General features: G+C 42.0%; 3 protein-coding genes across 6 annotated transcripts in view; 1 reads left to right on the forward strand and 2 right to left on the reverse strand.

Annotated features, from left to right (window-relative positions):
- The window catches only part of glud1a (glutamate dehydrogenase 1a), a 12,832-nt gene extending 1,615 nt beyond the window's left edge, over window positions 1-11,217 (forward strand). The window contains exons 2-13 of the mRNA XM_042064930.1: window positions 1,301-1,381; window positions 1,505-1,560; window positions 2,386-2,449; window positions 2,965-3,059; window positions 4,548-4,727; window positions 5,711-5,848; window positions 6,026-6,163; window positions 6,613-6,693; window positions 7,190-7,313; window positions 8,635-8,726; window positions 9,260-9,322; window positions 9,983-11,217. Coding sequence (XP_041920864.1) covers window positions 1,301-1,381; window positions 1,505-1,560; window positions 2,386-2,449; window positions 2,965-3,059; window positions 4,548-4,727; window positions 5,711-5,848; window positions 6,026-6,163; window positions 6,613-6,693; window positions 7,190-7,313; window positions 8,635-8,726; window positions 9,260-9,322; window positions 9,983-10,102 — 1,232 coding nt within the window. The 3' untranslated portion in view covers window positions 10,103-11,217. The remainder of the gene's footprint in view (window positions 1-1,300; window positions 1,382-1,504; window positions 1,561-2,385; window positions 2,450-2,964; window positions 3,060-4,547; window positions 4,728-5,710; window positions 5,849-6,025; window positions 6,164-6,612; window positions 6,694-7,189; window positions 7,314-8,634; window positions 8,727-9,259; window positions 9,323-9,982) is intronic.
- Window positions 11,218-11,315: 98 nt separating this feature from the next.
- zgc:193505 (uncharacterized protein LOC559113 homolog) lies at window positions 11,316-13,473 on the reverse strand. The gene is made up of 3 exons (XM_042064937.1): window positions 13,329-13,473; window positions 12,218-12,421; window positions 11,316-11,898 (listed from the first exon to the last, which is right to left on the reverse strand). The coding sequence occupies exons 1-3, from the start codon at window positions 13,399-13,401 to the stop codon at window positions 11,792-11,794; spliced, it is 384 nt and encodes a 127-aa protein (XP_041920871.1). The 5' UTR covers window positions 13,402-13,473; the 3' UTR covers window positions 11,316-11,791.
- A 3,026-nt stretch (window positions 13,474-16,499) lies between these two features.
- sncga (synuclein, gamma a) lies at window positions 16,500-25,462 on the reverse strand. Of its 4 annotated transcripts, none has more exons than XM_042064940.1 (6): window positions 25,026-25,461; window positions 20,831-20,872; window positions 20,576-20,694; window positions 19,066-19,083; window positions 17,578-17,678; window positions 16,500-16,693 (listed from the first exon to the last, which is right to left on the reverse strand). In XM_042064940.1, exons 1-5 carry the CDS (start codon window positions 25,144-25,146, stop codon window positions 17,622-17,624), a joined length of 357 nt encoding a protein of 118 aa, XP_041920874.1. In that variant the 5' UTR covers window positions 25,147-25,461; the 3' UTR covers window positions 16,500-16,693; window positions 17,578-17,621. The 4 variants fall into 4 exon arrangements, with proteins under 4 accessions (XP_041920874.1, XP_041920873.1, XP_041920876.1 ...); XM_042064939.1 differs by having other exon boundaries at window positions 17,622-17,678; window positions 25,026-25,458; XM_042064942.1 differs by lacking the exon at window positions 19,066-19,083 and having other exon boundaries at window positions 25,026-25,462.
- Window positions 25,463-27,507: the final 2,045 nt, after the last annotated feature.

Below are 27,507 nucleotides of genomic sequence, written 5' to 3' on the forward strand. Positions count from 1 at the left end.
CTCTTTTCTGCTTCCACCCAAGACAGGAATGCTGACTTAAGTTTGTTTTTGAGGGCTGTCCTGTCCATGGACTTTTCATCTGGGATTATACAGAAAATAGGGTTTAGTCCAATTTGCTAAATATGTTTATCTTTTTAGCATATGTACCATTACTAATGTTATGCATAAATAGTTAAACTATGGAATTTCCAGTCCCCTGCTGCTGCTGAGGTGGGAAGCTCCTGTAGTAAAATCAATGTACACATAAACTGTGTGTCTTCATTTCATTTCTCTGTCTTCCTTGTCAGTAGATTTAGAAGTGTTTACTTCAATGTAAACCTGTGCTTTGCACCCATTAACGTAACTGCTGCCTCAGCTGTAGGCGGAACTCAGAAACTTGAGCCCTAGTCTTAAGCTTGTAATTGGAGATGAATGCAAAAACGTCTGATGGAATTTTTGTGAACTGATATGTGGTCAATGTGATTGCATATTTGTTATGCGTGTGTGTACAGTAGCTACTCCACTAACTGAGCTATGACCAACAATGCAGATTAACTTTAATGTTGTGGTACTCCGAACTCCTTTGTTAAATTAGTTAGGCTATTATTAACATAGACTGTCTGTAACCATAGGTGATATTGATATAGTGATATACTGTAAGTTCTAGGGGTCTGGAGGAGAGTTGTGTGGTTAGATGTCCACACCCAGTAATTTTCCTTTTTTTTTTTTTTTTTTCTTTTCCTTTTTTCAACTTCAGTGTGGAGTGAATGACTCATGAGGTGGTTTGTTTCTGCCTGCCTTCCAGTGGTCTGCACTGAGCATGTGGAACCGACTCCATTTTATGCCGATGTTGTTTTTCCTCACAAATGAGTCAGGCAGCTATCAGCCTAGTGCGTTAGCATGTATTAGTGGTGGTCTTTCTGCAGAATGAAAACTTCTCCAAATAGACTGCCCCTGCACTGCACCGGCATGAGTCATAACCATCCTCTTCTGTGTGACTCAGTATACGAGGAAAGAAAATATTTGGATTCCTACCAAGCTTTCAGTTAGGATAGGAGTAGAAGTCAGGGTTTAATTCGGTTCATCTGGTTCTGGTGTATGTGAAGGTCAAAAGTGCTTTTTTTCGTTGTGTCCCATCAAATTATTCAGTTGCATCTTCCTGAATTGTAGTATATTGATGCACGTGTGTCTAGCCTGTTGTTACTTTGGTGTGTATGTTTGACTAATTTGATCTGTAGTAGTTGACACTGTACACACAGGTGTCTCTTCTTTCAGAGTGGTGGCTCAGTGATGTAACACATGTACTGTTTGTGTGTTTTAGGTATCCGGTACAGCACGCATGTGTCTTTTGATGAGGTGAAGGCCTTGGCCTCACTAATGACATATAAATGTGCAGTTGTTGGTAAGTATTTGTTCTTCCATCCTGTCTCAGTGCTTCTTTATGGGTTTTTTTTGTTGTTGTTTTTTTTTAAATTAATTAAAAATAATTTAAAGGGAGTAACTAACTATGTGGTTCCCCTCACAGATGTGCCTTTTGGAGGAGCTAAAGCTGGTCTGAAGATCAACCCAAAGAATTACTCTGTAAGTGGTGCTCTGTCATTGTTTGTGGTTGATGTTTCAACAGACAGGTGCTCTTGGTTTGGGTTATGCCAACCTCTCCGTCTGACTTCTAATATGTTCTTTACTTTCTTAATGCGAGCTGAAATCACACTGTCATCTAACCCAGTCCTCAAGCAGCATTTGGAGTATGTTCTTTTTTCTTTTAATCTGATCAGTAGCACAATCTGTCATTCAGGCTACATTTTTTGTCTAACTGACAAACAATTACTTATTTGACTACGCAAAGCAATTTGTGACTTTTCTTCTGTGAGGCTTTCGAGATTTCTTCTCATTGAACATTTTATAGACTTGAAAGGGCCACAGGGGCATTTCCCAGCCCCCATGACCGTGTCATAGAGTCATAGAAGCTGTGTGTCAGTGTGCTGTGCCCTCCACTTCCTGTTAACCGCACTCAGCCGTGTGTTATTGCCAACCTGGCTCCATTAGACCTTGGCAGCATGTATCAGGAAGAGAACTGCTGAGCAATCAGCCTCTGCAAACTGCTAGCAGATATTTAGAGAGGCAGCCCCCAACTCACATGGGCATGCACACATACAGTCACACTCACTTTTCTTTACTCTACATTACATTGACACTGTTCTCACTGTCTCATCAGCCACTTAACTGAATTGTGTCCATTTTCCCCTTTAATTTACACCTAGTACACACACCTCTCTACTTTGCCTGCCTGACCTGATGTTTGAAAGCCTGATGTTTGAAAGCCATTCACTTGCTGTTTTATGCCTGCTTTGCTAATGTGTGTGTGTGTGTGTGTGTGTGTGTGTGTGTGTGTGTGTGCACGCGCAGGACAATGAGTTGGAGAAAATCACCAGGAGGTTCACCATTGAACTGGCCAAAAAAGGATTCATTGGTTAGTACTCTGGGTCTCCGTGCTATGATTGGTTAGTCTTTGTTCTGAACTAAGGTTGCAGTGGAATACCGGTATTGTCATATAGACTACGCTGATATGAGAGTTCATGATTATCAAACTGTGTACTTTGCTTTGCTTACCGGTAAACCTTTACTGAATGGATGTAAAATGGTTACCAAAGGAGGAAACATCAAATGCATCTTTGGAAACACCATCCTAAACCATCCCCCAACCACAATAAAATGCATTAGTGAAATAACTTTCCATATCTTAGCTCCAAGTTAAATCTGTTTTTAAATGTGCTTCCCTCTGACGCACAAACACACACACATTATAGACAAATGCAAGATACTCTGAAACTGTGATATTTTCTGCAAAGATTATCATTCCGCGAAACAGTCATACCATTGCAACCTTATTCTGATCACTGCTCAACTCCGCACAGGATCTCTGTGATAGTAGCCCAGGGAGAGTGATTGTATTTCATGTCTCTCAATCCCTTTTCTCTCGCTCAGGCCCTGGCATTGATGTCCCTGCTCCTGACATGAGCACTGGCGAAAGGGAGATGTCATGGATCGCCGACACCTTCGCCAACACCATGGGCTACAACGTAAGAGTCTTTTATAAACAAATGCTTTCCAACTGGTTGTGGCTCTCTGACTATATATATTATCATCAGTAACATGCTTAGAATATCTTTGCAAAGCAGATAAGAAAAGAGGCTTTGGCCTTGCTCTGTGTTGTTTCGCTGATAGCCAATTCCTTATCGTCTGCACAGTCATCTAATTTGTTTGCCATTAGGGGGAAACATAAATAGTTGGTATAGTAGTATTTCTGCTATGTAATATGCATGTGGAATATTGCTTGCTAAAATGGTAGCAGTAGGAGTAGGTAATGGTTGGAGTAGAATCTCAGTGATACTTCCTCCTTTCCTTTTCTATGGTCATAAGCAGATCTACAGATGACCCTTAAGCCATGTTACCATGGTTGCACAGTTGGAGCTTTGAGATATGTCAGGATGTTTTTTTTGCCATCCATACATGTTAAGTATATGCAACAACAACAGTATGTGGGTGTTATTACTGTGGTGGTAACCTTAAGCCCACATAACCACAACAGTAAACATTCAATAAATTGTTTTCACTGTGAATGGGAATAAGGCTATAGAGAGGATGAGGAAGTAAGTAGTCTTTTTTTCTATCTTAGTATTGACAAAAAGCAGCAAACCGCAGCAAAAGTGAAATTGCTCTGTTATAGCAGAGGTTGTTTTTTCAACTGTTAAACAGACGTCCTCGAAAATCCTTCAGTGCCATTCCATTTGTGTTATCTGTTCAGTACCTGTTTTTAATGCATTTACATTGACATTTAGTAATTTAACTGACATTTTTCTTCAAATCAGCTGACAAAAAAGGGAAACGATATAGATACAGTGCGACAAGGACATGTTAGTGCAGCAATAAGTACTATGGTATTTGCATAGAATCAAGTGACAGTGCTAGAAGGGAATAGTCAAGTGGTAGGTACTAGATTCAGCATAGCCAGTTGCAGTTCATTTGCAGGTCATCAACATACTGTATATATATATATATATATATATATATATATATATATATATATATATATATATATATATATATATATATATATATATATATATACTGTATCTGACAAGATTTCCTTTCAAGGTTAGCAAAGCACCTCTTATGGCCCTTTCTTCAGCTTTTGGTGAAATGAAAATGTCAGGGTCTCACTGTGAGAAAAGATATCTGGATTGTCTAGACCTTAACCTTTATTACATGATGCCACTAGCCATAACCAGAATATGTTGTTTTTCTTTTTATTGAAATGTTTATTTTCCAGTGTTCTCTTTTGTTGAAATACTGTAATCTTACCACATGACTAAACTCCAACATGACAGTTTTAATTATTTTTTACAATGTGGGCATGTTTTGGCAAGGTCAGTCACTATTGTTTGCTCAGAGTAGGCAGGGTGCATTCGTACACAATAGTTCACTTGTCCTTTTTATTTGTTTCCTCAATGTTCCTGAAATACCAGCTCTTAACACCAGGTCTGTTTTCCTGTTCCCACTCTTGACAGGATATCAACGCCTATGCATGCGTGACAGGCAAGCCCATCAGCCAGGGTGGCATCCACGGCAGAGTGTCGGCCACCGGTCGCGGAGTCTTCCACGGCATCGAGAACTTTGTCAATGAGTCAGCCTACATGAGTCAGTTGGGTCTCACTCCTGGCTTTGGGGACAAGACCTTTGTCATTCAGGTATGTGCCAGAAACCACAATCACAAACATATTCACACAAGCACTCACTTTTCTAGCTGTTAAAGGGATATTCCACCATTTGGGGAATTAGTAATTTTACAGTCACTTTCTTCAGTTCATCCAGTCGTTCTCTGAGTCTGGCGATACCACTTTTAGCTCCAGCCTAGCATAGATCATTGAATCGGATTAGACCATTAGCATCTCGCCTGCTTTCCGGTAATTTTGACTAAACAGCAATTTTCCTATTTAAAACAATCATCATAGAAATCGCCTACACCGATAGCTGATATAACTAGCACCAGCGATGACCGCTTCTGAGATCTATTTTGAAATTCATGATGGACACAGAGTTCTCCTTTGTGAGAAACTATGTGTGTGGAAATGTTCAAGGACCACTCAATTTGTGTTGTCTGCGCTGATACCTGTTTTTAATACAGGTCATCAAAACCATGATATCAGCAAGGGCACACTGGCCATAATTCCTTTCAGGGAGCACATCCTATGGTTCTTCCTTCAGCTTGTTAGTGAAATGAAAACGGGCCTCAGGGAGATGTTTGAATTGTCTGGACATAAATATTGTTTGTTTACTAGTCAGAATATTTTGCATTTGAATAGATTTATTATTTAAATGTAATACATAATTTGCTTTGTCTTTTCTGGTGTTATCTTTTGTTGAAATAATAATCATATGCGTCATGTTACCACATGAGTTCCACATAGTCCACAAGAGAGCAGCAGTGAGTCGTTTATGTGCAGTGATCGACCCCAATGGCCAAGCCAAACCAGGCAGTGTGAAAATGATCCCCTGTTAAACCCCTAAAGTGATATAGTCTGCTCAGTGAAAGACCTGCAAAGTATTTATATTGATCAAATCCCAGTCATAACCAAATAATGGCCATTACTCTCTCATTAGGGAGTTATTTTTGAAGAGTAGGGTGATCCATTATCTTCTGCTCATGTGAGTGGGCTCTCCTCTTTGACAGGGATTTGGTAACGTGGGTCTGCACACTATGCGCTACCTCCACCGCTTCGGGGCCAAGTGTGTTGGCGTGGGAGAGATCGATGGAAACATTTGGAACTCCGATGGCATTGACCCCAAAGAGCTGGAGGACTATAAACTGGTGAGTCAGAGTTTCCAGTGTTTTTTCCATTTTTTTTTTTTTTTTTTTTTTATAAATTTTTTTACCAATTCAGACTGCTGCTTTTGAACATAATGTGTTGTGTGTGTGTGTGTGTATATCAATTTATGTATGAACATATACTGCCCTTCTTCTTTAACTCTCGGTCATTTCTTACAGCAACATGGCACTATTGTGGGCTTCCCCAAGGCCCAGCCTTATGAAGGAAGCATCCTGGAGGCAGACTGTAACATCCTCATCCCGGCCGCTGGGGAGAAGCAGCTCACCAGGAAGAATGCACACAAGGTCAAGGCCAAGGTGAGGACTGATCAAAGATAATGCAACCTGTGCAAGAGACTTTGTGACCGGTTTTGTGTATTTACCGAATTTTCCGGACTATAAGTCACACTTTTTTTCATAGTTTGGCTGGTCCTGCGACTCAGGTGCAACATATATATATATATATATATATATATATATATATATATATATATATATATATATATATATATATATGTGTGTGTGTGTGTGTTTTTCCTCTTCATGACACATTTTTTGACTGGTGCGACTTATACTCCGGTGCGACTTATAGTCCAGAAAATACGATAATCGGGATCACTTTTAAGCAAGTTGCAGTGTGTCAGTAGTTCATCATCTTTACATGCTTCATCCAAGTAATGCCATTACATGAGAATAAAATGTATAGACTTAAAGTACTGTATGCATAAAGTAGTCACAGTTTTAGTCACTCTTTTGCATACTGGCAGATCATTGCTGAGGGTGCTAACGGCCCTACAACTCCAGACGCCGATAAGATCTTCCTGGAGCGGAACATCATGGTGATTCCGGTAAGATGCGACCTGCAGCACAATATTAAACATGGAGTTCCCACTCACCCATCTCTGACACCTAGTTATTTTGGCCGTTAATTTGAAAGAGACTTCTTAAGCCTAGCAGACAACATGCACTACACGTTTCCATCAGGTGGGATTGCTATGCTTACACTGTTCAAACTGCTCACACAACAAAAAATTCAGACATTCCAGATATACAACCTGAATTGGTCCAGAGCTGGAACTTTGATTGTTGTGTCCTCTAATCGCGTGTCATGAGCCTGCTAAAATGGCTTGACCAATCTGTTGGGTATTCGGCCTGATTCTATCATTTTTCAGGTCTGGGTTGATCAGGGCTAAAATCGGGCCAAATTATAGCCAGTTTATCATGCTGCACTTTAAAGAAGTCTTTGTACCCTTGGTTCCTGTTTTCAGTTTTATGTAAATGTTTGCAGGTTGTGTGTGTGTTGACCGTTTAAAATGGTGAAATTCATTTAAATGGGTTAAATAGGATTTGTACCTGAACGCTGGTGGTGTGACCGTTTCCTACTTTGAGTGGCTGAAGAACCTGAACCATGTCAGCTACGGCCGACTGACCTTCAAGTACGAGAGAGACTCCAACTACCACCTGCTGAGTAAGTCACCGGCCCCGTCAGCCTCTCCCCCTCTTCTCTTGCTGATGTACCTGCAAATTAGCTTGCTCAACAGGTGTGTCCACATAGGCAGACAGTAGGCCACATGCAAATGGCAGTTAAAATATGCCTAGGGGGCAAAGGCAGACACGGATACAGAGCAGCAACCAATTGCACAACAGTGTTCTATAAAAATTCTAATGTTTTAAGCACATTTTCTATAGTTAGACACATGCAAATGCAAAAGTATAATATATACCTGTTCAGGTACACATATATGTGCACTGCAAACACAAATGCACAGTTACCCTTGGCATGCAATGGAAATTGGATTACCTATCATACAGTATAACTTCCATGCCGTATTAATTGCTGTTTTGACCTCACAGTGTGAGTGTTCCAGATGTGTTCATATGTGACCTTGTCTTGTCAGAGTGTGCCAGACTAGTTTGTTTGCGTGAGAGATCTGTTTGCACAGTGTGTGTATTTCACTGGATTACACAAAAGCGAGAGGCTAGGGTGACAGAACTGTCTGTTCCGACCCCACATATGATACAGTAATGCTCTCTCTTTTTCTCTCTCTCTCCAATAACATCACAACAAAAACTATCAAGGAAAGAACAATATTTGACATGGTATAGGTATTAGAATGATAAAATTAAATAGATTGAAATATGAACATGCATGCAAATGAATGAACGAACACACACACACATGAATAATAATAATAATAAACGGGGGGGAAGTATTACTATAAATAAAAAGAAATCAAGTAGTCTTTAATTTCCTTAATTTATGGCATGCTGTCACTTCTTGTCCTGCTAAAGGTAAAAGCTCAGTTTTTTTTTTCTCCTAGTATATATTTATATTATATTATTTGAATGTGGCTCTCTCTCTCTCTCTCTCTCTCTCTCTCTCTCTCTCTCTCTCTCTCTCTCTCCCTCCCTCTCTCTCTCTCCCTCCCTTGAGCTGCTCCCCTGTTGGGAGCCTCCATAAGCAACATTGTTTTTATCGCCGGGTCATGTGACTTAGTTTTTCCAGGAAGCAGAGGGAGAGAGCGAGACGTGTTTCTGTCGATACAGTGTGCCTGCACACCCCACACTGCATTAGTCAGCCTCCCAGCACCAGTCAATGCACTGGAGGCTGTTTGCCATTATTAATGCCCTCCCTATGAAAGAACGCCATCATTCTGTCAAATCCGCATCCAATCCACACTCAGCAGTCTGTCTTGGCCTTGGCTTCAGCCTGGACATGCTTAAAGGCTAGCAGTGCTTTCTAATAACTCATTGATTAATGGAGTGCCTTTCTATCCCACCTTACCCAGTGTCTGTTCAGGAGAGTCTGGAGAGGAAGTTTGGGAAGCACGGTGGTGCCATACCTGTTGTCCCCACCTCTGAGTTCCAGGCTAGGATCGCTGTAAGTACTCAAGATTTATCAGCAGATAATTGTATTCGCTGCCTAGTGTCAGCTTTGAGTGATTGCTCAGGAACTCTGGACTGGTCCCAAACTACAATGAGAGATCTATCGCTACCAAAATTCCACCGAGCTGCTGATCTGCAATTTAACCAATCAACTTTGTGTTGCACTTTGTTCATGAAAAATGTGCTACATAAATAAAAAAAAACTACTTTCTCACTTGCTATGTAGAAAAGAAAGTCAAGAACAAAACAAAACAATAAACCGTTTTCTGAAATTACACATTCCAGCATGTTATACCTGTGTCCATGGTTGACTCCGTCTTACCTGTCAGTTGTCCTGAAGCATGACCTATGAAGACTAATTAACACAGGATTTTAATTAAATCTGTCTGGTTTGGTGAGCTGTAATTTGACTGAGACAGGGGTGTTCAGGGGTTTGTGAGATTTCTGCGTTCATGTCAAATCTCCACAGTGTCTCTATGACAGGAATGGACAAGCGTCTCTTCTGACCGTGTCTTCTTTGTGTTTCAGGGAGCTTCTGAGAAGGACATTGTGCACTCTGGCCTGGCGTACACCATGGAGAGGTCGGCCAGGGTAAGTAACCAGTTCCGCTGGTTTAACATGCTATGGATTTGCTGTATGCCTGTGGGATAGTGAAACTTCAGTAAGACTGTCCAGCAATGCTCCTTGAGTCCTATTTATGTGACAATAATTGCTCAAGGTACATGATGACTAAGCTTATTGGGAATCGATGTGTTGCATCCAGGCTCAGCATACTGTAAACAGAGGCAGCCTTTGCAAGCTTTACTCCAGTTCTAGCCTCAATCTGTATTGCGGAGGTATCTCGGCTTCGTTCCCAATGAACAATGACTCATAACACGCACACATGCACACACGCACACACTCCCTCAGTCTTGTGCGTGAGAATTGGGCGTTAGTGTAACCAGAGTGAAACCGAGCCCAGCGTGTCTATTGTGTGCTGGTGGCTGCAGTAGGAGGCCCTGCTCCTAATGCAGGCCTCACACTGCACCCAATCCATAAATATGAATGAATATGAGCATTATTAGCTATGCTCGCTGAATATAAACAGTGAAGAATACAAGTTTAGGAACGTTTAGGATTGTTTTGTGTCCAAAACAATGGGAGAAGTGATGTTATTAAACACTATTTGCATTTATTTTTTAAAGGGTCTGTAGAATATCATAGAATTAGCTGAATTCTTTGTAATCCCTCCTCCCTCAAATATCTTCTCAGCAAATCATGCGCATTGCCAACAAGTACAATTTGGGTCTGGACCTACGGACTGCAGCCTACGTCAACGCCATCGAGAAGGTCTTCAAGGTGTACAATGAGGCTGGAGTAACCTTCACATAAAAGGTCTGCTCAACAGTGATGTGTGTCTATGCGTCTGTCTGTTCTCCCACACGCTCAGACTCCAGCGTTCACACACACTACACCCCCCTCCCCCTTCCCACCAGTCTCACACCCCTCATCCATATCCTTAATGCACCCGTTCCACAACATATCCAAAGTTTACATTTTACTACAGTATAAGCTGTTACATGGCATTTACACAATACATAACCAATCAACCAAACATCATACTTTGTATTCCCTGTGTTTGTTTAGACTTCAGGTCCATGTTTTTTCTATGCAATTCTCATTTTTTAGGGAAGTCCTCATGAGTCTTCGAGATGAGTCTTCCATCATTATCATTGCTTAGCCAAAGTACCCGAAAACAAATAAAATCTCAGAGGATTCTAAATTTACAAACAAAGTGGGAGCATGATCAGAATTCACCTTCTTAGTACAATTCAGATGAATTCATGTTCCACGCAAAGAAAATATTCTTATAGGTCACATGAAATAGTTTTTATGTCTTGTTCCATGTTACATATCTGTGCAAAGCACTTTTTAATATAGACTCCCACTAGCTTTTCTAGATAACTCACCAGCCTTAACGGTCAACTTTAGGACCCAACGCTAAAGTAACAAAAAAACAAAGTACAGTGCTACACACCTTAGCATCTCTTTCTCCTCTTTCTCTCAGGCTTTTTTCTTACTTAAAAAAAAGAAAAAGAAAATAAAACTAAATGGTGCTCTCTTTGAGAGGCACTTTCGGAAGCAGCCTTATATGACTTAAACTGCATGTTACACTTATTACCTGAAGACCGGCTAATGTCTGTAGACCGTGCTTGGCCTTCAAACAGACTGGGAGATGGTTCTCCCTCTTAGCTTTAAAGCTTTTTATTTTGCACCATTGGATGAGCTGTGTATGGTTTATATTCGAAAAAAGAATCCCTGGATGTGTAAAAGGAAGGGAGCATTATATATAATCTTTATATGGGAACAAAGATGTATTTTCCTTTTAGAAACTCAGCCTTACTGTATGACCTTGTTCTGTTGGATTATCGGTTAAAAACTATCATTTGTATTTGCCTTTTGTTCATTTGAGTGAATTAAATGTCAACAACTACAAGATAAAACCACCATTGTTTTTTTGTCATTTATATGTGTCACAAGGAAGTTATGAGCTTACCTAGGATTGCTTAGTCCTTATACACAACAATGAAAGAGCCCAGACATATTACCAGTGTAAATATTATGTTTTATTATGAAATACTCAGATTTTCTTGTGTATTTGAGTAAAACTCTGATACTTGAAGATCATTTCTAAGGAGTGTAAAAATACAAGAATCCATTACATCAGACTATCACTTTTCATCACTGCTAGCTCAATAATACTTTAGACCAGGATAACATGCTGGCCACCAGCCATCATATTGACTTGCCTTCATGGGCATAGCTTACCACTAATGCCAGATGGTCGACAGCTACTAACAAGCAAATCATTAAGCTGAAATACCAGCAATATGTTAAAATATGATATAATAAAAATGTTGATTGGATGGAGAAGGAGATGGCTTCGAGCTGGTCGTCATTCTTTTTCTTAGAGTCCATGGTTTTAGTTGGTCCACAAACAAAAACAACAACAACAGCGTGGAGAAATGCACAGCATGAGTCAAAGTGGTGTTGTGCCTCCACCCGGGACGAATAGGGACTTCACCCAAACATGCTCTTTCCAAATGACATCAGGTCATCCTTGGCTTTGTCCTTGGCTGCATCGGCGGCAAAATCGGCAGCTATATCGCCGAGCTGGTCTGTCAGGTCTGAAGTGAAACAAGTTTATTTTAAAAAGGGAAACGGCTACAAAGAGTTTGCAACATATGTCTTTTTTCAGCACACCACTTCTGACCTTTCTAAAACATGTCCAGTAGTTAAATTGATCTAGAGTAGATGAACTGAGAAAACACTACTCAGTTGTGGAACACCCCTGCAGTCTCCTGTGACCAAACATTTTTACTGGTCAATTTGAGGAACTGTATGTTCATAAAGATTTCCCTTTCCGTTAATGCCTTAGGCAGAAAAAGCACATATCATTGGTCATTAGAATAAAAATTAATTTGAGATAACGGGGTTTTCCTCTACCTCCTGAGCTGGATGCTCCCCCGCTGGGTTTGTCGTCTTTTTCCGATGAGACGAGGCCCCCAAGGCCCCCAAACAGTCCTCCACCACCTTTCTCCTTCTTTCCCTCCGACTGGGATGAGGGGAATAGGTCTCCCATGCCCCCTGTCTTGTCCTTCTTTCCTTCCCCGGAGATCATCTCCTTCGCCTTCTGCTTGGCCATTTTAGCTGAAGGCATTTAGAAAAGTCAGCATCACTTTGAAAAGTCTTCAGTGACACATCAATAGAGTGCTGATTCACTTCAAGGGTCTTAAAAAGAAATCATTTGGATGTCTGGCATCAGTGGAACTGTTAAACTTTATCTAGATGTCCTATACTCTTCACCAGAGTAAAAAAAAGCAGCATTCCAGTCCTGACGGTCTCTCATGCTTCCATACGTGGTCAACAAGAGTGAAAACCATCTTTTGACATTTTGGCAAACTCGACTGAGCAACTGAGGGTTCAAATTCCTCAAAAACAACTGCACACACCGCACCATAATCTTTATCAGTTACCTCAATCATAGAAGAAAATTAACATATTTGACAAAAAAAGGTATGAATCATTCAATGATCTTAAAATAGAATTGTTTGTTTACTTTGTTTTTATCTCTACAGTGAGGATATCCTGCCACTGTAGTAAATAACAGAGACCATGAGTAATTATATGGAACCGTGGAACCTACGTGATTTATAGAACTGCTAAGCATATCCTCAGTATGCACATTTGATAGGTGAACCTCAAAATAAGGTAATGCGGCCAAAGTGCTTGAGAAATGTAGTCCAGCCGGTTTCCTCTCATTGAAATACCAACAATGCCCCAGAGCGTTGACATTAACAATCTCAAACTCTGGCTATAAAACCAAACATGGATGCAAGTTTTATTTAACTCACACACTTACTTTTTAACATCCAAGGGAATACACTTGGAAAGATAAGCAGCGAGAAAGTTGTTTTGCCCTGTAAATATTTTTAATCTGAACAGAGGTCATGTGAGTTGAAGCCTCGCCATATTTGTGGATAAAATCAGAGTCAAGCTCCTCTGAACTGGCAGCTCTCTCGCTTCCAACCCCCTTTCGAATGTTCCCGTTTCTCACCTGCAGTGTCCACAGCCTGGTCCACCACGGAGTCCGCCTTGCCTTTACCCAACACACCCGAAAGGAAAGACATCTTTGCAAGTCCTGAGTCCTGTCGCAGTAGTTTAAGTGTTTTGATGAGAGTTGTGTGTGTGTGTGTGTGTGTGTGAAGGAAGGGTGGAGGTGGGTCTTATTGAAACTGGCACATACACTCCCCAAACAGCTCCCACCCCTGGGATGTTGGCTGATTGGCTGCTTCGGCAGGGTGGAGTGGAAAGATGACATCAAAAGCCAAAAAGGAAAGAAAGAAAAAAAAAAAAGGAAAAGCCCATTTCGTGACAGCAGGCCTTACTGGTTTCCCTGGTAACTGGTTTCCCTTGTTTTGAACTGAATGATGTGCAGAGTGGTTTACTTAAAGAGATAGAAAATAAAATGGTAAAAAAAAAAAAAATGTTTTGATTATGAACAAGCAGTCGTGTGTTTTTTGAGAACTTGCGTGCATAGATACTTCAGTCTAAAGCAAATTACAGATGAGTTTACTGCACTTAAAGAACCTTAGCCACAGCGTAAGTTTTACAAGATGTGGTGCAATGTCAGTTTCAAGAAAAACACAAGCATACATACATGTTGCAGTCTAAAGGATTATCAAGATGTTTGTATGATGAACCATTGTTTCACTGCTAAGGCGTGGCCTTATGTGTACAGTATGTGCATTTCTGAGAATGTTTTTCAAATTTTTCAAAAAGTAAACTGGAAAAGCAGCTGACAAGCTCTCTACCTCCTCCCAGCGTAAGAATGTTGACAAGCGCTAACTTATGACTTCAAGCCATAAAGCATGAAAAACACAGCCGTCAGAGTCTAGCATTTGTTTTTACCCATCAATATGTCCTCCATACGAAAATATATGATTAAGTCTGAGCATGAGGAGTTATGACTCATCAGAAACCTTTCTGTATGTGTATGTGCCAGATTTTCACATAGTGCTTTCACAGAGTTTACTGAGGCTCAGCCCCATTGTATTGGTGAATGCGCAATAAAATATTTTATATGAGAGAACAGGTGTGGCACAGGCGTCCACCCTTCTCAGCCTGTGTGTTGCCTGGGTGTGTCTCCTCCCTGTTTGTACTGTCCGATCAGCTGATGCACTGGGGAATGGGCGTCAAACAATTTGTGGAAGGGTGGCAGTGTCCTTACACCATTTTTGATCTCCGAGAGGAAATTGCTACCTTCCACTTGTGGCTCTTTTTCTCTCTTTCTTTCTTCTGTTGGTTTTAATGTGACAGTCTTGGGATATTTCTCTGGGGTGCAGAATAGTGTTCCAAACTGCAGCGGGGGTGGTGGCAGTGGCATTCCTGTGGGCGTGGAAGGCTCATGTGATGACTAAGAGGAAACCTATTTGTGACGGATGAGCAAACCTGACATAATTAGTCATATGAGTTGAATTCAAAGCAATTATGTGATTAATTGCAATAGGTGAATTATTATATTATTAAAATTGGCAAATATGATGATGAAAATACGTGACAATTGGCTCAGACCTTTTTGTAGATTTCGAATCATGACACATTAGGTTTGTAAATTATTTTTAAGTGTGAATCTAAGCATTCTTACAATTGTTACAAATATCTCTGTAGATATTCTTTCGTGCTGGTGGTATTGGCTACTTTCCAAGCTGTTTCTACTTTCTGAAGTATTTGCCCCTCAGCAAGTCGAGCATTCCTTTGGCACTGCACAAGCACTAGATTTATTCAACTGTCAATAATAAAGTGTCTCCTTTCCAAGTCTAGTATTTCACAATTACTTGCATACTGACATTGGCTTCTAGGGAAAGAAAATCCAACCTTTTCAATAGTGAGACTCTTGATCTGCTTTGCAATGTGATCCATTTGAGCCCAGTGTCTTCCTAATGATGGAACCCATACTCCTGGGCTAATAACACCTACTTTAAGCCGCCTAGTAATAATTATACCCTTATAAAGGCCACAAGTCTAGTGTAATAAAATGTCTGGGCTGCTGTTACACGGTGGTCCACTGGGATTACAGTTCTTAGCTTGATTTTGTTTTGCTTGTTTGCAGGAAAACATGTTAAACTACTCTTTCTAATGGTTGAGGACTTCCCACAGTGGCTTAAACATTACTTCATGGCAGGCATAATTCTACAGAACACAATACTCATCATATGTCGACATTGTCATAGTTTTGGCTGTTAACATCTCGTCAGGTATTGTAACACAGATAACAGATATGTGTTTACAGTCATTTGGAATTAAACAAAATGGTCTTTATTGAAGTTCCAGTTTATAAAATCAGAGGTCTGGTTCAGTGACAGGTTATGGACTAGATGAGTCAAGCAATCGTCTATTGAGGTTGTGTGTGTACCTGTGTGGGTTTATGTTTATGTATGTAGAATAAAAGCTAATGGAGCCTTGTGTATGGCTTAAAACAAAGATTAGTGAAAAGATATTTGGCCCCCTGAATTAGAATAAGAGGAAACTCTTCAGTGTCAGTGTTGGACTGTCTCACAGCAGCTGACCTAAGTCATTTTCTCAGTAAACAGGAGCACGTCTCATCTACTGAAAAAACATTTCACAGCTAATATTCATCCCAGCCATCCCTAGATGTCAACCCTCCGGCAATACATCAAAGCTCCTACACCAAACACAGTCATATGGTTTCAAGTTTTATGCTCGGTTCTAGAGTAGTTAGGCCTTAGATCCCTGTGGTTCTGCTAGTATTCCTTTCCTTCATTGAACCTCCTTAGTGACACTCATAATGTCTAACCCAGACAAGACAGGCCTTCACTTCAATGGCTTAATCAGCAAACCTCACACAGCGACAGCATATGTACAATGTTATGCGTTATCTTCACTGCTGAATGGCAGGAACTACTCTAGCTGACAGCGTATACACCAAAGGGAAAGGGGAAAGGTCGAGCCACGTTGTGTGACCGTGAACATGGCTAGCTTCTAGGCGTCTGCCCCCATACAGTAGTTGTCTGTCACAGGGGTGTCATGCGTGTCTTAGTGTTGGTTGGGCTGGTTTCTCTTATATATAAGCTTGTCTGTCAGTAACATTGTCAGTGTCTGTGTGTGTGTGTTTGCACATGATGGGGGCTGAGGTAAAAATGTTTGCATTGTGTGTGTGTGTGTGTGTGTGTGTGTGTGTGTGTGTGTGTGTGTGTGTGTGTGTGTGTGTGTGTGTGTGTGTTGCATATAAATAAAAAAACTACATAACAATAGTAAAGTAGTAGACAAATCAGCTCCGGTGTCCTTTGCATGACGGTAATGAACTGAACAGCAGGCATGGGGTTGCCAGCAGATGTTTTCCTCCTAACCGAAGAGGTGACATGGGGTGGGGAAGGGATCCTGGAGTACAACATTTAAACCCTGACAGAGGGAAAGAGACATGTCAATGATGTTTTACTATTTTCTATATAAATGTATAAATATCCTTCACAAAATATCCTGATTCAGAACCAATTCTGCAATCGTATAAAAAGTAGACTATCTGTGTATAGCTGAGGCTGAATAGGTTGCTGTAGTATCAAAGTGGGTCGTGTTATTTTTAGCTTTAGTGATGGTGACGGCAAATGAGGATTTCATACATTTTTCATGATGACCGTAAGGTTCCATTTCAATACACATTGAATTGCTCCTTATGGACCCTTTCAAGAGAGTTCTATTATCAGCATCATAGTTGGCCCCACAAGACTTCCTTTTCAACATTCCATATGTTATCTTAATGCAGAGGAAGTAGATTGGGGCCCAAATAGAACGTTCAAGCATTGTTTTTGTTTACCTTGTTGAAAGGGTCCATAGCTGAAATTACTACTGACTACAGCCCGTCATAGATAATGACAAAGCAGATGGTAAGACATCACATCGATTCGTTCGATTGGTCATTCCACCTCAGCGCTCATTACTTTAACATACATTGAAAATACCTTCACCTTTTCAAATGTCAGCCAATTAAAAGAGTTCCTGTGAGGGTGCCCTTACTTCCTGGGAAGGTGACCCATGTGTAGGTCAAACTTTTAATGGCTTCAGTGCATCTCTATCTTCGTCTTCCTATAAACTCTACCTTTTATCTCGCCATAAACAGATTGGCCCTAATTTAAATGGCGGACAAAGTCCAAAGTCAGGCAGTGGGCCTCATGGGAGATGTGACTCATGGATGAAGCTAGCTAGAAATTAGCGAATAGATTTTGCTTAGTTCAGTCAATAATCAAATTAGTTTTAGTTACACTTTATTTCTTTTCCCTCTTTTTCACCTTCTCTCCTCTTTCTCTCCTCTCCTCATCTCCTGCTCTCTCACCTACTGTGCCACCTCAGCAGCCTCCTCGGCACCCTCTTCTGTTTTGGTGATCTCCACCTAAGAGACGCACGCAGAGAGAACGGGGAAAACAGACGGGTCAAAGGTCAGCAAAGACAGACAAACGGTGAAACCGATTTGTATCGAATGTACCGATGAAATAACCCAAGCTTTCAAACAATATTCTATATGCTAACAATGATGCAGTGTATAAGCCAAAATCGTCTGTGTGTGCTCAAAGAATATGACCAGGCTTTTGATCAGGAGATATTCAGAAGGTTAGAGCATGATTAAATACCCATGCAGGCTTTGTGTGATAAACAAGCTTCTATAAACAGATTGTTGATGAATGGATGCAGAATGACTGCCCAAGGCATTATATCCATAAAATGTCATCATGATTATCATTAATTTCATAATGATTTCCTTGTAGTAGAAGGTTAGTCATGCATCACACTGAGTAAGTGATGTCCTGTAGTTGTGCTATTGAATCTAATTGTGATCTGTGTGGTGTGCTGTACAGTCTTCTGCTGGCTCCCATAGTGAAACAATGGTCTGTTATTGTTGTTTTTGTGAGATGGGAGCAGAGGCTGGATGGAGCTCTGCAGAGGCAGACTGAAGATTTTAATTACAGAATGCTGCTTTTCTCCTGAGCCTGTCTGAGATCACTGGAGACAATAGGGCACACATGCACGCACATGTGCTCAAACACGCACACACACACACACACACACACACACACACATACACCACACACACACACAGCATTTTTTTTCTTACCTCAGCCCCCTTCATGTGCAAAGACACACACACTTCTGTTTCCTTCTCTATTTTATTTCTCCCTCTCTCTCTCTCTCTCTCTCTCTCTCTCTCTCTCTCTCTTACACACACACACATATGCATGTGTGTATCCATTCTGTACATGGCCACATTCTTTTTGTAGTCCACACCCACACACAGTGCGCACACAGTCAACAAGGTCACATGCACACTCACACACTGGGACAAACACATCACACACATCCTATTATGGCAGGACTTCAATTGAATTTTAACTGTGAGCGCCGGTCCCCACTCGATTAGGCTGCCATCCGAAGCCCTTGTCCCTGTGTGCTCCCTGTTTGGCTGGTAGGAATAGAGTTGTTTACCAGCTCCCTCCATGGGCATAAATCTGGGTGGGAGGCATAGACTGACTGTGTGACTGAAACTGACACAGCGAGCCTACCATAGTTCCCTCTATCTCACCAAGGCACAGATATGTTACATTAGTAATCTTCATCCTGATCTAGGATCAGTATCGAGTCAGTAATAAATGCACTTCAGCAGCAGTGTGCTAGACATGGCATGAGAGGGCACAGAGGACATGCCATGCATCAAACCCCAATGCCCACCCCACCACCCTCCCAGACTCCGCCTGAGCTTGCAATCCCCCACACTGTGTAAGCACCTCAGCCATTGGATCCTCCTGAGGGCCACCGAACGCAGAGTGTGTGTGTGTGGTGGAGGGAGAGGGAGGAAACACAGGAGAAAACAAAACAACAGGTTTACAACAACAGAACAACAAACAACAGAACACACACGATAACAACAGAACAAGAATCAACAAAACACAGCAACAAAACACAAGATACTTAAAAACATCCTAACTTTCCCAAAAGACAGACTTGGAATAGTATGTTTGTTTTTATGTGGATTATCTCATTATTTATGTAAGGGGAACCAGAATATGATGCAACTTTTATAATGGACTTTGAAACACAGCTATGAATTTGTGTATAGACCCTTTCAAGAGAGTTCCATTATCAGGATCATAGTTGGCCCCACAAGGCTTCCGTTTTAACATTCCATATGTTATCTTAATGCAGAGGAAGTAGATTGGGACCCAAATAGAACGTTCAAGCATTGTTTTTGTTTTTATTGTTGAAAGGGTCTATACAACACTGAACGTATAAATACTGTAGATTAATAATAAATACATAATAAAAGTCATATATACAGATACACATGCATGTAACAACGAAACATGACATAGAAACACAAACATAAACATGAGTTTTAAGTGTGGACTTCAAAAAACACTGAGGGATTTAAGCTGACCTCAGGTAGAGAGGGACAGGATTCCATAAAGTGGGGGCAGCAACAGAAAATACTCTCAAAACTCTGTCACCAAAAGTATGATGGTTAGATGGGATGCAGAAAAGTAGACCAGGTTCATATAGCAAAAAATGATTCATATAGCAATGTAAATGAGAGGACATTTTTTTTAGATGTAAATGGCTTGGCTAAGGTATATCTACTTTAATAGGTGATTAAAGTTAAAAGATGAAGAAAAATGTAATTAAATTAAACAATAGTATGCTCCCTCAATAGCTCATGCTATTTTATGATATCTTATACATCTAGTTCCCCTTATAGTAATCTTTGGGTCCCTCTAGTGTGGAAGAGGGGAGGCCTGTTGAGAGATGTGTTATAGACGCCTCCATTAGCGAAATCAATTCACTTACTTAATCTCTCACTCCCTCGCTCACTGGCTCGCTCACCCCATCCGTCTATGTACTCACCCCCCCCTCTCTCTCCATCACTCACTCCATCACTCTCATACCTTTGGCTCTTTGCCTCCTTCATTCATGTATTCATTCTTTCATTCATTCTCTCATTCAATTACGTTCTCTCCTCTTCATTCATTCATTCGTTCATTCATTCATTCATTCATTCATTCATTCATTCTCTCATTCAATTACGTTCTCTCCTCTTCATTCATTCATTCATTCGTTCATTCATTCATTCATTCATTCATTCATTCTCTCATTCAATTACGTTCTCTCCTCTTCATTCATTCATTCATTCATTCATTCATTCATTCATTCATTCTCTCATTCAATTACGTTCTCTCCTCTTCATTCATTCATTCATTCATTCATTCATTCATTCTCTCTCTCTCTCTCTCTGTCTCTCACCAGGCCGGTTGCTGCCACAGCCTGCTCCAGGCCCTCCACTGCCTTCTCTGACACCTCGTTGGCACCGGCCACTGCTGTGTCAGCCGCAGTATTAGCCTGATCAGTCGTCTTCTGGGCAACTGGGAGATAGAGAGAGAGAGAGAGAGAGAGAGAGAGAGAAAGTAGTTTATCCAGTCACATAATGAAGATGCAGAGAATAGAATAGATTATAAAGCAAGAATAAACAAAAGTAATCCGTTAAATGTCACCACTTACCTGTGTTTACACCTGACTGCACTCCTTCCTTGGTCTTCGTTCCTGAAACGGAAAGTAAAAATGCACCCATCAATTAAGGTCATTTTACATGCTGCTGGTCTGAGAAGGCAGCCTGCGGTAATTAGAGCCGACAGTTGATTCCAGCCAACACATTCTTGTGCCATGTTTTCCTATTTTACTACAGACAGGCCCTTTCAGAGCAGGACGCTGTATGGTCTCATGCTCCAGAACTCTCTGTTCTCTTCCAGGCCGTTTTTACAACAGCCGCCTCTGTCTCTGGGGCCTGGACAGCTGCCCAGCTTCACTTCACAAAGACTCCTTGAGGAAGGAAAGGTCAACCCCCCCTCTCTCTCCATTGACTCCAGTGGGCCTGGGTCTGTGGTCCAATCGGACAGACAAATAGAGACAAACCTACTCGTGCCAGTGAGACACAAGGGGCATCTGGGATGCTGTTGCATCTCTCTCTCTCCCTCTCTCTCTCTATCTCTCTCTCCCTCCCTCTCTCTCTCCCTCTCCTTACTCTCTCACTCCCTCTTAGTCTCCCATGTCAGTGGTCTCCACAAAAAGCTTTCTCTGTGTTCTTCCCGTCAATCTCAGAGTGCTTGAAGCTGACCAGTGTGTGTGTTGCTTTCATCTGCAGGCTAAGGGCCACGCACACCACAACAATCATGAACAGAAATACAACAAATGGGCAAAACGCTAAATGTGATGGTGGCATTGTGTTCACTGACAATGAACTGATTGAACTCTAGAACGTGGATATTCTAGCCACGTCATTGGTCAATTAGGAGCACACCGTGATGCTGTGCTCTCTTGCCAGCCCCTGTCATAACATGACACAACTTTCCAGGAACAGCCTTATTACACTGGATATTGCTTATTGCATACTGGATATTAAAACCACTCTTATGACCTGTAATCAGGCTGAGATACCAATTTTTTTTTCAGTTTTTACCAACGAGTAACGCACACTGATAATTACAGTCTCAGATCTCAACACTACCCTTCTCAGACAAAAAATGACATGACACTTAACTCAGTGCCACACAATGTGGCAAACGGCGATCCCTAGAGTCGTGCAAATCTAGTGAGGTATCTATTTTCTGCCCGTTCTGTAATGATTTTCAGAGATCTCTCCATTAATTATATTCTGTCCCCTTATTCTCACCAGGAACCGTTTGGCTTGGGCTTCCTGCACAGTCTTATCCTTGATTAATTCATCTAGAAGGTTCTATCTTCTTTCCCTGATTAAGTGGGCCTTACGTAAGTGTGTAAAGAGGAGCAGATTGAGGGGGAGGGGGAAATGTAAGATGGGAGCAAGTGTGTGAGTTTCATATGCCAATTAGATTATTACGCAGAGATTCTTGAATTTCCCCTTGGGGATCAATAAAGTATCTATCTATCTATCTATCTATCTATCTATCTATCTATCTATCTATCTATCTATCTAATCAGTTTACACTATGAGTAAAATGAGGGAGAAAACTAAACATCGACATAATTTTTTTAAATTGTCAATTAATTTCTGTTGTTGGAGTAAAATAGCTCTTATCTTATGTAGAAGTGTGTGTGCGTGTGTGCGACTGTGTATGTGTGTGTGTGTGTGTGTGTGTGTGTGTGTGTGTGTGTGTGTGTGTGTGTGTGTGTGCATATGCGCGCGACTGTGTATGTGTGTGTGTGTATGTGTGTGTGTGTGTGTGTGTGTGTGTGTGTGTGTGTGTGTGTGTGCGTGTGCGTGTGCGTGTGTGTGTGTCTGGGTGTGTGTCTAAAAGCTGGCCATGTGAGGATGAGTTGGCAAGAGTAACTGCTGTAAAAAGCCCTCTGTTGCTCTCTGTGACCCTCCAGCTCTGGGTGAGATGTGATGATGCGCCTTAAAGCTTTTACTGCCATCCAGCCCTTCTTCTCCTGCACTCTTACGGATGCATGCATGTGATACCCTATGTCTCCCTCACAAACACATTTCACTGCAAATGCAAACACATGCACATATGTAATGGCAAAAGTACAAGCATACAGTAAATATACACACATGCACACACACACATGAATATGCATGGACAAACACACACATACATACACACACACACACACACACACACACACACACAGACACTATGACAAGCACACACAGTCCCATCACATTCACACACGCTAACACACAATGCACACGCAATCTTCGATCTGCAGCTGTGCTTTGGACAAAAGACCCCACAATGCAGCAACACCCCGCTGTCATGCCACTGTACACAACAGTAATCCAACAGCGAACAGCTCTGTGCAGCCCCATGCGTCTGGGCACGGCCCTGGACAGCCGCACGTCATAACAAAGCATCCCGCTCCAGTGGCTCCACCACAAACACCACCCCACCCCCCACACACACAGACACACACACACACACACACATGCACACACACACACACTCACACATGCACACACACTCACACACACACACACACACACACACACACACACACACACACACACACACACACACACACACACACACACACACACACACACTATCGCACCTGACCTGAGGATCTTGTAAAAGTGGCGCACTACGCAGACATTCTATACCAACAGTCAATGGAAGGGTAGCATTAAAATTTATGACATTAATTCTGGTGGAGTGAATCAGGCTTTGCTGTTGAAAAAATGGGGTGAGGGTGTATGTCTGTGTGTGTGTGTCTCTCTCTGTGTGTGTGTGTGTGTGTGTATTGTGTCGAAAGCCTTGAGAAGCCTGGGTCTTGAATGACCAGCCTTCCCTCTTAGGAATTAATGAAAAGTGAATATTGTCAGAGAGGACAAAAAACATTGACGGTACAGTATGGCCTGAAATGATTTCCTTTGAATGTTAGGAATTTCATCATTCAGGAGCAGTTTGGAATCAGAGCGTTTAATTCATTTTAAAAGTAAATTGTGGAGCATTAAGTCTACTGCATGTTCTCATTTGATAGGTGACTGTGGAAGGAGTCATTTTCTAATGGAGGTTTATTACAAAATGGGCTTTAGGTATGACCGTGATCAATATCTAATAAGCTGATGGCATCCTGGATAATTATTAGTGCGTAACAAGAGTGCAAGCCCCATCCTCCCTCCAGTCCCCTCTCTCCCTTTCTTTCTTTCTTTCTTTCTTTCTCCTTACATCCCTCTCTGCAAGACAGGGCCAGTGAGCAGGAAATGGGAGCATATTGAACCTATGCGGGGAAACAACCCAGTCTGCCCTAGGGTCCTGCTGTGTGTGTGTGTGTGTGTGTGTGTGTGAAGGGTGTAGGTACTGGGTATGGATGTAAGGAGGATGAAAGGACAGTGTTGGAGAGGGCCAGTGTTGTTCACTTCAATAGTGGGTAGGTAGACAGAAAGCGTAACACAAACACACACACACACACACACACACACACACACACACACACACACACACACACACACACACACAAACACACACACTGTGTACTTGCAGCTCTCTTTTCTCTTTCTCTCTCTCTCTCTCTCGCTCTCTCGCTTTCTCTGTCTTTCTCCCTACTCATGCAGATTTCATGTCAGAATGATAGATGAACATTTGTTCCTCCACAGCAATTCTGATAATTTGATTTTGACAGTAAAATCGTTTGCATGCCTTTGTTTTTCAGTGTTCATATTTAAATAAAAAAGAAAACATCTTGTTGTTATGATGTGACATACTGTATATCAAGACAACATAAAGGTATAACATTTCCTCAGTTAGAATAAGAACACTGATCTTTTCTCAAGCATGTATATTACACCACATCCCTCCCGCACACCCTAATAGACTGCTAATAAATCTTCTGCCACCTGTATATGAATAGCATCTCTCTTTTCACAGCACTGATCTTATACTTTTAACAACTTCTAAACAAAAGGTGCCTCCCTATTGTCCATCCTTCATTTTGCATTAAATTTAAACTGCATTTCTTTATATTAACCTCTTGATATTTTTGGAGTGGGTATTATATTATTACTTTTCTCATCATGACTTCTGTCTGTTTTATCAAACACAGAATGACGATCACAGCCAGTAAATACATGGGCAGGTCAATACCAAACATTTCCACATTCTGTTCTAGTCTAGTATAGCCCTGTAAATAAATGTAGCCATGCATGGTGCCCAGCAGCCAGTCTGTCTGACTCTACCGACCACCCCCAGATCAGCCCCCAGGCTCCTGGGCTACTCACCAACGTACATGACCCCCTCTTTAGTCTTAGCGGCCGCTTCCTCCACACCCGCCTTGGTCTTCTCAGCTGCCGCCACCACGCCCTCCTTAGCGATGGAGAAGCCTTTCTTCAGTACATCCATTATGGACCACCGGTACAGGTTCTTTATGTGTGTGTGAGTGTGAGTGTGAGCGAGCGTGTCGGTTCAGAGAGCGCTGGAGAGCTTGCCTGTCGGAGTGCGAGTGTTTTCCGTTGCCAGCAGTGGTGAGGGGCAGACAGTCTCTGTAAGTCTCAGTTTGTGTGCCACTGCGTGAGGATGTATTTGTGTGTGAGAGAGAGAGAGAGAGAGTGAGTGTGTGCATGTGTGAGAGAGAGAGTGTTTGCGTCCGTGTGTGAGGGCTGCTCTTATGAGAGTGGGCTGGGCTCTCTGAGAACTGACAGATTGGGACACCCTTTACAAGAAGAGCAGCTGAGCGAAAGAAAGGAAAGAGGGAGAGAAGAGAGGGAGAGAGAAAGGAGAGAGAGAGAGATGTGTGAGGTAGTTGTGAAAGGACAGAAAGGACTGTGTGCCAGATGAAGCACTCTGTTGGTCTTTCACAAAGACGTTTTTCAAATCTTATTCCCATTGATGCAATTAGATGTAGTGGATGTAGTACCGTAGTGGAAAAGTGTTTCAGGATGAATCTAAACCAAATCTGTCACTTTCGTTAAACATCAGCTGTCCATGGTCATTATTATTTGATTAGGCCTCACAACACAGATTAGCTTGTTCTTTATAAAAAGAAAAATTCATTAATCTTTTAAAATTAATGTGCATGGGTATACACATGGACTATATTTCCCCAAAAACAACATTTTTTAATCGCAATCATGTGACTTGCAGCCACAGTACATTGACAAGCTGTTTGTACGATTCAAAGCTATCTATCGTTCCAGACTAATGAGTTTCTGTTCAGCCCTGAAGGGCCATCAAACCCTGTAGCTCATATTGATATTTCAGGATGCTATAGAGGTACTGTGTATCATGGTACCGGCTGATGAGGAGTTATCTACATGTGCAATATCCTCTCATCCTCCTTACATCAAAGTCAGCCATCACAAGCACCATCTGAGTGAGTCATCAAAAGATTGGTCCATGTCTTGAGCAACTGCGTGGTAGTGAACGTTCCTAACCTCCCCCCCCTCCCGGTTCCTGCTGGAGTGGGGTTGGAGAGTTCAATTGGCAGGGAGAGGGACTGAATCAGATTGAAACTGCTGATTTAACTTTCACACTAGTTGGAGCTGTGACACTATGGCATTACAGCAATGCTCATTACATTTGGGATGATTTGCCCAGAGTCGGATGGCCTTGCATCGCTTTTGGTTGCGGGGAACATAGAGTTGATAGAGATCTTTTCCAGACATAACAGTCTGTTATCAACCCAGCTTTCAAACTGTTTTAGGAAATATAACTATTTTTAACCTCTCTGTGACGGGTTGATTCACCACGTCTGGCCATCACTAGCTTTGGGCTCTAATCTCAATTTGAAGATCTCTGAGGTGTGCATGAGTTCTAAGATAGAGGAGAAGTCTGCATAAAAGAGAGCAGAAGATAAATTGAGAGAGAGAGAAGGGGGGGCGAGAGAGAGAGAGAGCGCTGACTCATAGTGGCTGTCAATCATAAAGTCCATTTTGCAGACTCTGGTGTCTGAGCCTCGGGAGTCTCTGGCACCTGCTGTAGGCTCAATGACTCAGCAGCACCCAACCTCCTCTGGTGGCCAGGCGTGGCCTCCGCTCGCCTGCATCCTCCATATTCCCTCCATCTTCCTCTCCTCCTACCTCCCCCCATCTCCCCATCTCTCCTCCAATCTCTCCCCTCCTCCCATCGCTCCACTTTTCCTCTCCCCACCTCGCATCTGACTGGCTGACACCCAGCTCATTAGCTATTTATACACCGGCTCATTTGTCAGGGCCCTGAGAGAATGTAAAGAGATATGGGTGCGTTTGGCCACAGCAGCTTGGGGTCATCTAAGAGCTCAGCGGCTCTGGGCTTCAAGGCAGTGTCTTAATGGTCAGCAGTGGTCATGGGTTTCATTTGCCATCTCCTTGCGAAATATCTCCCTTTACACACACACACACACAAACACACACACACACACACACACACACGCACACACACACACACACACACACACACACAGATGACAATTCCAAAACACTGCATATCCAAACAGTGTTGACCCGAGCACAAAGGTTGTTTGTTTATCTGTACTTGTGGAGTCCAGAGGGGTATGTGCAAATCCAATCAGCAAACCACGAGATGAAACCTTTTCGGACAGAGACGGCGACATACACTCTCACTCTCGCAACAGCAGGTCATCTGCCATTAGCATCTTGGCTCCAATTGAAAAGCTCCCGTCAGCTGACTCATTGGATTGGGAGGAAAACCTGTCCCATTGGGCTCTTCAACACTCTTCTGATTCCCAAATCCCGATTCCTGTTGTTGATCAGACGTTCTCAGTGT

Source organism: Alosa sapidissima, chromosome 16, assembly GCF_018492685.1.
Source record: "Alosa sapidissima isolate fAloSap1 chromosome 16, fAloSap1.pri, whole genome shotgun sequence".
In the NCBI taxonomy this organism is placed as follows: domain Eukaryota; kingdom Metazoa; phylum Chordata; class Actinopteri; order Clupeiformes; family Clupeidae; genus Alosa; species Alosa sapidissima.

Excerpts from the sequence above, each read along its gene's own strand:
- sncga (XM_042064940.1), bottom strand. The coding sequence starts at position 25,146 with ATGGATGTACTGAAGAAAGGCTTCTCCATCGCTAAGGAGGGCGTGGTG. Across the intron at positions 20,873-25,025 it reads AGAGGGGGTCATGTACGTTG|GAACGAAGACCAAGGAAGGA; the intron begins GTGAGTAGCCCA and ends TTTCCGTTTCAG. Across the intron at positions 20,695-20,830 it reads GCAGTCAGGTGTAAACACAG|TTGCCCAGAAGACGACTGAT; the intron begins GTAAGTGGTGAC and ends TCTATCTCCCAG.
- zgc:193505 (XM_042064937.1), bottom strand. The coding sequence starts at position 13,401 with ATGTCTTTCCTTTCGGGTGTGTTGGGTAAAGGCAAGGCGGACTCCGTG. Across the intron at positions 12,422-13,328 it reads CCAGGCTGTGGACACTGCAG|CTAAAATGGCCAAGCAGAAG; the intron begins GTGAGAAACGGG and ends AAATGCCTTCAG. Across the intron at positions 11,899-12,217 it reads GGGAGCATCCAGCTCAGGAG|ACCTGACAGACCAGCTCGGC; the intron begins GTAGAGGAAAAC and ends GTTTCACTTCAG.